At 44.8% G+C, this 13,055-nt stretch overlaps 1 protein-coding gene across 2 annotated transcripts in view; it reads left to right on the top strand.

Moving 5' to 3' along the window:
* The window catches only part of MTMR2 (myotubularin related protein 2), a 63,625-nt gene extending 51,607 nt beyond the window's left edge, over positions 1–12,018 (top strand). For both annotated transcript variants that reach the window (XM_027883288.1, XM_027883287.1), the window contains exons 9-15: positions 343–531; positions 2,834–3,019; positions 3,883–4,089; positions 5,663–5,755; positions 7,321–7,434; positions 8,841–9,017; positions 10,002–12,018. In XM_027883288.1, the coding sequence (XP_027739089.1) occupies positions 343–531; positions 2,834–3,019; positions 3,883–4,089; positions 5,663–5,755; positions 7,321–7,434; positions 8,841–9,017; positions 10,002–10,163 (1,128 nt within the window). In that variant the 3' untranslated portion in view covers positions 10,164–12,018. The remainder of the gene's footprint in view (positions 1–342; positions 532–2,833; positions 3,020–3,882; positions 4,090–5,662; positions 5,756–7,320; positions 7,435–8,840; positions 9,018–10,001) is intronic.
* Positions 12,019–13,055: the final 1,037 nt, after the last annotated feature.

The raw sequence follows: 13,055 nt of genomic DNA, 5'->3' as shown, positions 1-13,055 counted from the left end.
AGAAAATTCTATCTTGTTCCTAAAGTACTTAAGTTTGACATGGTATAACATAAAGTAAGACACAGCCCACATAGTGACTCACACAACAGCCAGAAAAACAGTTTGCATCATATTTAAAAGTCAGGATTAAATTATTTGGTCACTTTTTGTTTGTTCAAACTTTGGGAATGCCACAAGAATTGATAAGGACAGAAGAGTTCTTTCTTTCATTCAATCGTGATTTAATAGAATCCAGCCTTCTGGAACTGGATGGGATCCCAGACCAAGCCATTACAGGTTGAACACTTCACTGGTTTAATGAATCCCATTTTTCCTTCATTTATTTCCCATTTGTTTTCAAAGGTCTTGTCATGGATTCACCCAGAAAGTCAAGCAACGATCACTCGCTGTAGCCAGCCGATGGTGGGAGTGAGTGGCAAGCGAAGCAAGGAAGATGAAAAGTACCTTCAAGCCATCATGGATTCTAACGCTCAGTCCCATAAAATCTTCATATTTGATGCAAGGCCTAGTGTGAATGCTGTAGCCAATAAGGTTGGGTGCTTTTTCCTGTGTCTAAAACTGGAAATGTAATAATTTAGAGCACATTTCCCACCTCAACTTCATATTATTCTTAAGGATCACAATTGGGTCTTCCACTGTAAAGGAAATCTGCATTCAATGATCTGATTCTCTAGACAGACTTTTATACCTGCACTGGTATTTGTAAGATACACTGTGACTACTAAAGATTCATTATATTAATCTACAATGGGAAATGAAATTGCAAGGGGAAAAAAAATGAAGTAATACTGAGGTCAAACTCTAACCCCCTGGATCTTGTGTATCACCATTTTCCACTTCATATGGTTGGAAGACTGCTTCCTCTTAACAGCACCAGGACTCTGTCCCTATTAACTGTGATGGGAGCAGGGGATACGCAGTACTTCTGAAAATCAGGCATCGTGATTTTTAATTTCAAAATATAGCTAGGCATAGCTAATATCCAGGAATGGTGCTCTGTTCTTTCTGCTCTTGTAGAATCATAGAATTCCTTGGGTTGGAAAGGACCTTTAAGGGTCTAGTCCAACCCTCCCCTGCCAAGGGCGAGGGTATCTTCCACTAGACGAGGTTGCTCAGAACCTTGTCCTACCTGACCTTGAATGCTTCTAGGAATGAGGCATCTTCCACTGTTCTGGGAAACCTCTTCTAGTGTTTTACCACCCTCAGTGTAAAAAATTTCTTCTTTATTTGTAGTCTGAATGTACTCTCTTTTAGTTTTAAACCATTAGCCCTTGTCTTGTCACACCAGGCCCTACTGTCCCCATCTGACCCCATCTTTCTTATAAACCTTCTTTAAGTACCGGAAGGCTGCCATAAGGTCTCCTCAGAGACTTTTTTCTCATCCTTTCTCATAGGAGAGGTGCTTAAGCCCTCTGGTCATTTTTGTGGTCCTCCTCTGGACTCGCTCAAACAATTCCATGTATTTTCTGTGCTGAGGACTCCAGGGCTGAATGCAGTACACCAGATGAGGTCTCACAAAGGCAGAGTAGTGGGGCAGAATTACCCGCCTCAGAGAACAATCACCTGCTGCCCATTTGGCTTTTTGTGCAGCCCAGGATACAATTGGCTTCTTGGGCTGCAAGCACACGTTGCCAGCTCATGCCCAGCCTCTCATCCAGCAGCACCTCCAAGTCCTTCTCAGCAGGGCTGCTCTCATTTTGTTCATTCACCAGCCTGTGTTGATACCAGGGATTACCCTGACACAGGTGGCACCTTGCACCTGGACTCATGAGGTTCCCATGGACCCACTTCTCGAGCCTCTCCAGGTCCCTCTGGATGGCATCCTGTCCTTCAGGTGTGTAATGTCACCACTCAGCTTGGTGTCATCTGCAAAATTCCTGAGAGTGCACTTGACCCCTTTGTCTGTGTCACTGATGAAGGTATTAAATAACAATGGTCCAAATACCAGCGGTGTCCCCTCAGGGACACCACTTGTCACTCACTGGCCATTGAGCTGTTGACCACTACTCTCTGACTGTCACCATCCAATTCCTCATCCACCAAACTGTCTACCCATCAAATCCTTACCTCTCCAATATAAAGAGAGAAATATTGACAGAAGTTCAGTTAGATGACGTCCATAGCCCTTCCTTTCGTCACTGCTCTAGTCACTCCTATGTAGAAGGCCACTAGGTTGGTCAGGCAGGACTTGTCCTTGCTGAAGCTGTGCTGGCTGTCTCAAATCACCCCCTGGTCGTCCGTGTGTTATAGCATAGCTTCCAGGACGATCTGTTCCATGATCTTGCCAGGAACAGAGGTGAGGCTGACAGGTCAGTAATTCCATCTTTCTACCCTTTTAAAAATTGTGTTTCATGCCATCACTTTAAGCTCTGCATTAATGGTAGAACTGCTTTGTTGCACTAAAGCTCATTTTTCTCTTTTTTTTTTTTTTTTTTTAAATCTGCCTTTCCCACTGCTTAGGAAAGGCAATTAGTGTGTGGGTTATACTCCTCTATAATAGTATGTTAAATTTTTAAATGATAGAATAACGAATGTAATGAGCTAGCAACTTGAATGGAGATAAATGATAATTACAGAGGAAAAGAAGACTTGTAATGTGATATTCTTTGGTAAAAATTATAGCATTCATTAGCTATTGCAGGAAAGAGACACAAAGTGTGTGCGTGTACATGTTTGGTTCCAGTTGTAAGATAAAGCCAATGTTTTCTGCCTGCTTTAGATAGCCCAGTCACTGTGGTATTTTGTCAGCTGCTATTTGCTCAGGACAAATGACCAGGATAAAGTATAAAACATGTTTTTGCTTAATGATTTGTCTGTGGATTTTGTTCTTCAGGCTAAAGGAGGGGGCTATGAGAGCGAGGATGCCTATCAGAATGCAGAATTGGTGTTCCTGGACATTCACAATATTCATGTTATGAGAGAGTCGCTGAGAAAACTGAAAGAAATTGTATATCCCAATATCGAGGAGACTCACTGGCTGTCTAATTTAGAGTCAACTCACTGGCTAGAGCATATCAAGGTATGCATGTCTGCATCCAGTGCATGTGGCTGAGCAACCACAAGTCCTTACCAGTCTGTTCTCTGGGAAAGATATCCAGAGCTAACTCCAGGATTTTCAATTCATGGTAAATTTAAAGACTTAGAATTTGGGTTTTATTTGTGAATGACTAAAACCATAGTTTCTTGGAATCTTGAGAAGATGAGAAGAGGGATAAGAGAGGGGCCTGAAATCGTGAAAGATGGTGTTTTGGAAATGAAGTATGTTCCTGGGTAATGCGTAACTGTGAAAGTTCTGGTTAGAAGTCAGGAGTCCCAGAGTTTCCAAGCTCTTGACTCAGGGATCCTTGTTATCCTAGTGTTACTGCCTGGTCCAGACCAGCAAATGCTGGGAGTTTGTGCCCTGTCAGCCTTCCAGGAACCCAAGTAGAGTTGGAATGAGGAGGCGAAGTGTTTCAGCTTCTACAGATGTTGGTTGTCAGATTAAGTTCTTTCTCTTCTAAAGATGTCCAGTTCACATTGTTGCTCTGCTAAAGCAGACGGGCAGATCTGCTTCTGGGGCAGCTGCAAGGTGATGGCCATTTTGTATTCATGTCACACACAGAATACTCCTGTGTTTAAAGCCTGACCTGTTCGAGGACTGAGCTTAATGCAAAGGCTCTTCTAGAGTTGTGCCTACACTAGAGTATAGATGTGTTGTCATCTTGTTGGAATAAAAAATGTGTTCACCAGTTTGCTGTCCTAGTTTTAAAGTAGTTGGAACTGATTTACCATTCTGCTTGAGGCAAACAGAGCCCTTGGTTTGTCCTGTGTTGTCATTAGCCATTTTTCATTTTTAGTTTCTGTTCCAAAGAGATTTTGTAATTTGTTTTTTCCTTGTCCTAGCTCATTCTAGCTGGAGCCCTCCGGATTGCTGACAAAGTAGAGTCAGGGAAGACATCTGTGGTTGTGCACTGCAGTGATGGCTGGGACCGGACAGCCCAGCTCACCTCTCTCTCTCTGCTCATGTTGGATGGCTACTACCGAACTATCAGGGGCTTTGAAGTCCTGGTGGAGAAGGAGTGGCTGAGCTTTGGCCACAGATTTCAGCTGGTGAGTCACTATCCCTTGGAAGGAACTATATGGAAAGTTATTGTCCCCCTTGAAGGATTTCAAGGGAGTTTAGCCTTTCTTGTGAGAAGTTTCCTGGCTGAAGACAGGTAAAAGCTGCTGCTACTGTTTTCTGCCTATGATTCCAGTCACCTTTTAACTTCCTTGGGGGCTGTATTGGTTAGATAGGAGGTACAGGGGTTATTAAATCTCTCAGGTGTCTGCCTGATATGTCATGTTTCCATGCTTAGGCTTGAGCTAACAGTGTGCTTTGGGTTCAGGGTTGGCATTTCTGCTGGGAGTTGGCAGAGACCACTGGGGTATTTTTTCTTCCTTTGCAGTTTATTCCATTTTCTGAGACTGTTAGGCCACTGTCATCAAAAATGCCTTGGTATTGAAGAGTTTGGAGAATTTGGTTATGACCTTGAGCTCACATTTTCTTTAGGCACACTTTATTTTTGGGGAGGCTTCTAATTGCCTAGGTTTGATCAGCAGTTTGAGCCTGGACCAAGAGTAGCTTGTGGTTGTGTCCCTGTAGCTGGCAGAGAGGCAGCTTTGTGGGCTTGTGACACAGCAATTTGTTATGGTTTGCACTGATGGGAACTGAGAGAGCCTTTCAGTAGTATCCTTTCAGTCTTTGTTCCTATTGTGTTTTGCTCATAGCTGTTGTCTAGTGGTTGTTAAATTTTGGCAAGGACTAGAGCAAGGTCTGTTTACAGCACTTGCAGTGCTGAGTTGCATTGTCAAATGCTCTGAGGAAGGTGGGGAAACTGAGGCACTAAAGCAACTGAGGTTCTGCTGCAGCAAAACTTGTTATCTGGTGTTTGAACAATGACTGTTTTAGCTTCTTCCCTGTCTAGACAAGGAAGATGATGATAGTGATTTCCTTTGGTGAGGGGTGAACAGCATTAAAGATGAGGTAAAGATCTCTGTTGCATACATGTTATTGTTCTTTGCACGGTACCTGGGGCTCCTGGGTAAGACATAACCATTAATGTACTATAGTAGTTATGAGGAATCCTGCCTCACACATCTTGGCCACACAGCATGGTCAGGGTTGGAGGCCTGCTTCTGGGAATACTGTGATCACTGCCTCTCTTGAGGTGGCAGGAGATGGGCTGGGCTAGTGTTTGTACAGCACTTGGAAGCTGCGAGGTGTTGCGTGACGGTTATCGCCACATGCCATGCCTCTAGGTAGTGTTTAGATCGAGCCCACTGTACTACTGAAGTAGCCAGGACAACAGCTGCAACTGAAGCAAAAAGCATTCTCATTTTTTTTCCTTCTGAACTTTAGCTTTTAACTGAAATCAGTGCCAGCATAGCATCTGGAGCCTCTACTCAAACAGCTCTTGTTTTAATTTAGCACGAAAATATCCCCATAAAGAATTTTCACTTCAGAGATGAAGGGAGTAGTTGTCCTTTCCTCCTTTACTCACTGATATGGACAAAGCAAAATCAAGACTCGTTTGAAACTTTTTAAAGCTGTTGGTAAAGGTTTGGGTGACTGGCAGGAGATCCCAGCAGCTTCCCCGTGAAGCCCTGTGCGACTCCTGTTCTTTGTCCTGCTCTGTTTCAGAGGGTTGGCCACGGAGATAAGAATCATGCAGATGCGGATCGCTCTCCTGTTTTCCTCCAGTTCATCGACTGTGTCTGGCAAATGACAAGACAGGTAAATTGCCACATTGTGGCACATGTGTCCACAATGCCAGTGTACCAAGACATGGCACAGTGTCTGGACACAGGAATGATTTCCAAGCTGACCATTACAGGCTCTTCTTCCTGGACTTGTACTCTTGTTTTGACTCTGGCAACAAGTTTTTTGGGAGTCTGTTTAGCAAAGTGCCTGAATGCACAAGTGCACTGGAAGGCCACGATGTTGGCTTGCATCATATTATCTCGTTAGTAGGCACTGCTTACCCACATGCTGCTAGAATAAATGTGAGAGAAGCTCACCTCATCCTGAAAAAGGTGACAGCTGCCTCACACTTAGCATGGGCAGGAACAGACACCCCAGCCATCCTCAGTAGCCCACTGTTCCTTCAGAAGCATAAGTGACTTTTCTTGCTAATATAAGTTCCAAGCAGGGTGGGTGCAGACAGATCCCTGTTGCCTCTGCTCAAGCATAACCAAACCTGCAGCAAGATATGCTTTATTTTAACTTCTTCTGAAGACAGATGTACTGCTCCCAATTCATACATGATGTACACAGCTGAGTGTCTCACTTCAGGCCAGGTGTGGCAAAGGTACAGTCCAGGAGAGTTCCCCTGTGTTTGGGAGGTTTTTCCCCAGGTATGCGGGACCTGGAAAGTTTTTTGTGTCTTCTGTGGCACAAATGTCAGCTGTGGTCGGGCAGTTCACTGAAAAAAAATTAGGCTTATCATGGATTAAACCAGGAGAAATAGGAAAGAAGGATGCCACTACATATGAAGCTGTACCATATTCACACAGAGAGAAAAAGAGGCTTTACCATCATTGAAGTCACTGTCATCATGCTCTCCTTGGATTGCTCCTAAAAGCAGGCATCCTGACCTGCAGCTGGTGAGGTCAGGATGTTGCAACTCGGGCAGCCTGGGAAGAGAAGGATGGTTGTGAGGGAAGAAGGCCTCTTTCTCTCCTCTTCATCACCCCAGCATGTGTTTGCAGTTCACTGCATGTATCCTTACTGACCCTTTGAGGAGCTTCACTTCTCCCTGTCTTGGGTCTGATTGTTTCGGCATGGAACTTCAACAGCAAACATGGCCTGTGCCCACACACCTGTTCCTCCTACTGACCTGTATTGCAAGATGACTCCCTGCTGTTCCCTCTGGGAAGTGCTGTGTTACACGCACGGGTTATTTCCATTTAGCCCTGGGAAATTTCCACCTTTTTAATGCGTTGTTTGACATGTGCCCTTCATACACAGTCTGGTTGCACGGTCTGTCATGAGGGGCAGACGCAGCAGAGCAAGCTTCCATTTGAAGCTGCACTGAGTGTGTATAAACACAGTGCTTAACCCTTCAGACCTTTGGCTTTTGCTCAAAATTCCTCTCTGCAAATGCAGAGCAGCTTTCCAAGAGAGAAACTCTTGCTTCTACAAGAAGCAAACATGACCCTGAATATCCAACCAGGAAGGGAACAGGGACAAATCCTGTCCTAGAAATCAAGAGGCCAACTCCTTACCAAGACCACAGAGTGGGAAGAAAGTTTATTTTCCTGTTTTAAAATCCCAACCTAATTTTCTCTTTCTGACTGAAGTTTCCTACAGCATTTGAGTTCAATGAGTACTTCCTGATCACCATCCTGGATCACCTGTACAGCTGTTTGTTTGGGACCTTCCTGTGCAGCAGCGAGCAGCAGAGAGTGAAGGAGGTAAGGTGGCTTCTCTCCAAGGTGAAAGCCTGTTCCTGGGATGGCATTAGCTCACCACATACTGCTAGGAAAGTTGGTTCCTTGCTCAAAGATAGTGGTAGATGGGGGTCTGGGAAATGGTAAACCCCCTTCTCAACCTGGGGTTTTCCTGTTTGCACAGCCTGCTGTTTGTTTGAGACACTTCATGTTTCAGAGCAACACCATCTCCCCCCTGGACAGTGCTTCTAGTTCCAGTTGCTCACTATGGTTGAATAGCTCCTAGTGTCTCCCAGGTAGTGGAAATGCAGTTTTGCTTTGAACTTTAATGTAACCTTCTCTGTGGAAACTGGTGCCTTTCTGTCCTCTCTTTTCTTTGAAGTGGTTCCTTTAGGGTGCTTTTAACTGCAAAGTGTGTGCTGTCATTCTGCACACATTACAGCACATAACTGGTCTCAGTGTGTGTTCTTGCTATGCTTGCATTTTTCCTGGAGAGGACAACACTCCTGGTATTATTAAGGATGTGCTTCTGTGTCCTGCCACAAGCCAGCTCTGCCCTGCAGTCCTGTTGAGGTTTGTTTGCCAAGGGAAGAGCATCTAGGTGTGTACATTCAGACACAGTCTGGAATCTGAAGGAAAAGCAGTGACACTCCTTCTGTCTCACCTACCTAGAGGTGAAGCATTCTGTCACTGAAGTGCTGTGGCCTAACAGCACAGAGGTAGATGAGGACAGTGCTGTGTGGACCTGATGTTATCATATTTGATAGCACTTAGGTTAAAAAAACCCCAAACAATAAAACCTAACTGTAATATAAAAGTGGCTGCATTTTCCTGTACTGAAATCGGGATCCCTGTTTCTCTGGAGTCCACAGTGATTGAATAATTGTAATGTCCAGAAAATAAAATCTGCATGCTATTTGCATGTGGCTTTTTTTTTTTTTAAGGCCTCAGCCTAGTGACGTACTTAATCTAGAAAGTACTTCAATACTGGTTTCAGTGGGACTATTCACAGGCCTAACTATTCCACTAGATCAAGGCCTAAGTCAAATGTTTTCTTTATTTCCTTTGCAATTAAATACTCCAGCAAGTCCTTGAGGAGCACTTAAAAGAAGTGAAGTTTAACTAAAGCACTGAGAGTTCACATGCCAGTGTCCCCTCACTGTGCCATTGGCAATTCCTGGTCTGTGTTGGCAGCTGGGTGGGTACGAGGGGTTGTTCTGTGCCAGGGCATGTGTGTGCCTGCCTGCATCCATGTGCTTTTAGTACAATAACCACATCAAAAGAACAGTTTGGGGGAGAAGGGGGGGGTTAAGCTACAAAAGAGCAACCAGCTCCATATTAATGACGGGCATATGTCTATGCTGCTATAGCTCGTAGATAGCTGGAATTTGCATGGCAAATAAAGCCTCCTCCACCCCCTTCCCTTACAGAGCCTTCCAAAAAAGACCGTATCACTTTGGTCTTACATCAACAGCCAACTGGAAGACTTCACTAACCCCTTGTACGTGAGCTACTCCAACCATGTCCTGTATCCCGTGGCCAGCATGCGCCACCTCGAGCTGTGGGTCGGCTACTACATCCGCTGGAACCCCAGGATGAAGCCTCAGGTACGTCTTCCATGGATCCTACATCTGTTTCCCTCTCTGCTAGTACTGATACTGTTATTTTGCAGTTCAAGATATTTGAAGCATAAGATGTACAAACTTACGCTGTCACTGCTTAAATTTAAAAACAAAAGCCTAAATTCAAATGCCAGCAAGAGCAAGCAGCACCTACAGCTGGCTGGTGCAGGTGCTCAGCTCGTGAAATCTGCAGGACCTGGATATACTCGGCAATTTAGAAAATTCCTCACTTAGAATACGGGAAAAAAACATCTGAATTCTTTTCACAAAAGAGCGAAAGATTTCCAAGACTTCTTTGGATGTGGGATTCTAGATAGGGTTTTTGGGGTTGCATTTAGGCTACTGGCAACAAGAACCTGATGCTTTGGCTGCCTGAGACACAGGGGTCTGACTGCAGCCCTGTGACACCCCTGACTACAGCCAGCAGGGACGCTGGCTTGCCCCGGGGCGGGCACCTCAAACAAGCAGTCTGAGCATGGCCCCGAATGCTGACATCACTTTTTAGGACAAAAGGGACAAAATTTCCCAGGTTGCCTCTGTGGCCAACTGCAGTTGACAGCTGTGCAATTCTGGGGTGTTAGAAACAGGAACCAAACAACTGCTTCACAGTCAGAACCATGTGAAAACACTTAGATGAACATGTAATTTCCCCCCCCCCACTCAAAACTCTGAAATAACATCCAGGCCAAAATGCCATGGCTAGCATCCCCCAGAAACGTCAGTTTGGCAACTGTCATCTTTTAAAATATACACTGTTTTGTGTAGCCACCGTTGCACTGTGCACATTGGATCAAAATGAGCATCTCAAAGCTAGAGCAACTGTGCTGTACCCCTGGGCACACAACTGATAATACTCATGTACGACCCCCTCCTCTCTCACAGCTGTGTTTAAGGTCAGCGACTGTTTTGTGGTTCAGGCTTCCACTTCCACACTTACCTCCCAGCACTCAGCTACATGTTTTCTTGCAGGAACCCGTCCACAATCGCTACAAGGAGCTTCTGGCCAAGCGGGCTGAGCTGCAGAAGAAAGTGGAGGAACTGCAGAGAGAAATCACCAACCGTTCCACCTCATCCTCGGAGAGAGCTGGCTCTCCCGCACAGTGTGTTGCTCCTGTACAGACAGTTGTATAATATGGACTTCTCTTGCTGAGGATCCTTCCCAGGACCACGGGGGCAGCTTTTCTGAAGCCCTCTGGATTTCCAGCATGGTACCTGGGGGATGCCAACCTATTTATTTATTTCTCTCCAGGGTAATTTATTAGTACTGTAGCACTAGAGGAAGCTTAAGCAAAAACAACAGACAAGGCCCCCTATGCAATTAATCTTCTCAGTGGCTAGCTTATAATACAAGCCCATTGCACTTGCCACCTAAAAGAAAACTAGAGCTTGCTCTCTGCTCACTGATGTGCTGGAAATCACTTGGCTTTAAAGAGAGACACTGCACTAGAATGGAGTACTGAGGAGGAAAAACATCTGCTCAGAACTTTGAAAGGTCTCCCCTTTGCTAGCAAAGGAAAGACTAAATCTGACTTTGGAGACTCAAATGCAGCTGTAACAGCACAAACCCTCTGCTATTAATGTCTGCACGGCAGTGTGAATGAGGGTGCTTGCCAGCACACTTGGAGACAAGCAGTGATAGTGTCTGAAACATATCACTCCCTTCACCTTGATCTAGATCATAGGAAGCCATGCAAATGATGCCTTAAAGAAAGGGCAGCTCCTCCCACTAAAACACAATGGTAGAGGAGAAACCTACAGGATTTGTACAAAACCTACATTGATTTTGTAGGATGTTTACTTCCATCTCTGCAACTCCAGAATCTCACAGTTTACAGTGGGTGTGCCAGCATGCAACTTAAGCACCTTTATTTCTGCGGGGGGAGCGGAGCGTGGCTCCCCTGGGCTTCCCGCAGCTCCTCTGGCCTCCTGTGCCTCATAGTCAGCAGGGGAAAGGTAGTGGAATGCCACAGGGCATGTGTGAGCTGCTGGGATCAGCCATTACATTTTGCTTGGGTAAGCATAATTAGTGACTTTAATGCTTCTGTGCAGGATCATAGTGGTTACTTGAGGTATTTCAGTGTTCTCTTAACTAACGAAAGCAACTGTACATCAACCAAAGATGCCTTTCTGCCTGCATTCCAACTGCTGCTTAAGGTTATTCTGGCAGACCTAACATCTTAGCCACATTTAGGCCTTTTCCAGCATAGTCTGCTTCAAGAATTAGCATCACTTGACTAAGCTCAAGTAGAAATTCATTTTAATATAAAATTTTACTGCAGAACAGGGGATAAAACGCTCAGTAAAACCGTGACTTCCCTGTTGCTCTTCCAAACAGGTAAGCACAGGGCTGTAGAAGATTCGGCTTACAGGAAAGGCACTTAGCTATGTGCAAGGCTGCTTCTCACTTGAATGCTAAGGAGAAGGGCACTGCTTGGTGGGAGTTCTTGTATTGCTCTTTTATGACAGGATCCCATACTGTGGTCACCTGTCAGCATGCTGCTTCACTCAGCTACTCTTCCACTAGAGAGAAGGATTTTCCAAGACAGTACAAGGGTGGACCAATTTCCAACATAAGATACTGCCTTTCAAAAGCCACATTCCTTCCCAGGCAGTAACAGTATTTTCCCCCCCTGCAGCCTCCACTTTTGCCTGCTCTACTACTGCAGTCACCATCTCCGTGCTTTACAGAGAAATCCACAGCCACCTTCTGACAAGATGAAAACAGGCTGTACAGCATCAGCACATTTGTTATAGGGTGGCCTGAGACATTATGGTTCAATAGTGCAAAAGAATCCACACAAAATACTTCTGAAGGACTTGGATTTGCTTTTAAGGTAAAGGGCAGATCTGCTCTTACATACAATCATTATACAAGATGGTTCATTGCATTCTTCTGTATTAGCAAACTGACTATGTGTGTATATTTTGTTTCTTGATGAAGGCTGTTTGGTTTTGCTAACACTAATAAAAACTGATAAAAGGGTAACATTCCTGTGCTCTTACTTTCAACAGTGTGGTTCTCCAAAGGACTTGCAGAACACACAAACAAACAAAATAGCATTGCAAGTTTAGTATGTGAAATCCAGATCGCCCTCACTTTTCTGCAAGTGGTCTTGCAAGATGCTAATTTTCAAACTCTAAAATCTAGAATGACAGGAAAACAAAATCAATCTTTGGACAAGTTTCTCTTATCCTACAGAGACTGGCATTAATACAGATACAGTGCTTAGCTGCTCAGTATTACAAAAATCGAATCACAAAATGGTTTGGGCTGGAAGGGACCTTTAAAGACCATCTAGTTTCTAACCCCCTGCCATGGGCAGACATCTCCCACTAGACCAGGTTGCTCAGAGCCCCATCCAACCTGGCCTTGAACACATCCAGGGATGGGGCATCCACAACTTCTCTGGGCAACCTGTGCCAGTGCCTCACCACCCTCACAGTAATGAATTTCTTCCTAATACCTAATATAAACCTGCCCTCTTTCAGTTGAAAAACACTCCCCCTTGTCCTATCACTACATGCCCTCTACATCTTTTAGGTACTGGAAATTGCTGTAAGATCTCCCCAGAGCCTCCTCTTTCCCAGGCTGAACAACCCCAACTCTCTCAGAACGTACTGTCCTAACACACTGTGAAGTGCAGAAATTGATTTTTTCATTGTGACAGTATTTCATGCAAAGTATTCTGAAATACTTTCACCATTAAAAAAACCTCCACCATCTCTGCACTTTACAGTGCATTGGCAGAGTAACTTCTGTGTACAAGGAGCATTCACATTTTTTGTATGTAACTTATGCGAAGCCCAAATTCACTGGGATGATTTGGGATCTACTCTGGATGCTCCTTGATGCTCTCACTCCTAGCAGGCTTCCACTGTAGGCAGTGCATATGGAGCCCAAAATCTTCCTAAGCCCTCCCTCAGTAAGGAGCTGCACTGAGGACAGCCTGAGGTTGTGCTGAAGTTAACCAGAGATCAGCTGAGAAAGCCGATCTCCAGAGATCCTTCCTAAGCAAAATGACC

Source organism: Empidonax traillii, unplaced genomic scaffold, assembly GCF_003031625.1.
Source record: "Empidonax traillii isolate 1590-97213 ecotype Southwest subspecies unplaced genomic scaffold, ASM303162v1 scaffold123:size1378231, whole genome shotgun sequence".
Taxonomy (NCBI): Eukaryota; Metazoa; Chordata; class Aves; order Passeriformes; family Tyrannidae; genus Empidonax; species Empidonax traillii.
This window is presented reverse-complemented; position numbering and strand designations above follow the sequence as displayed.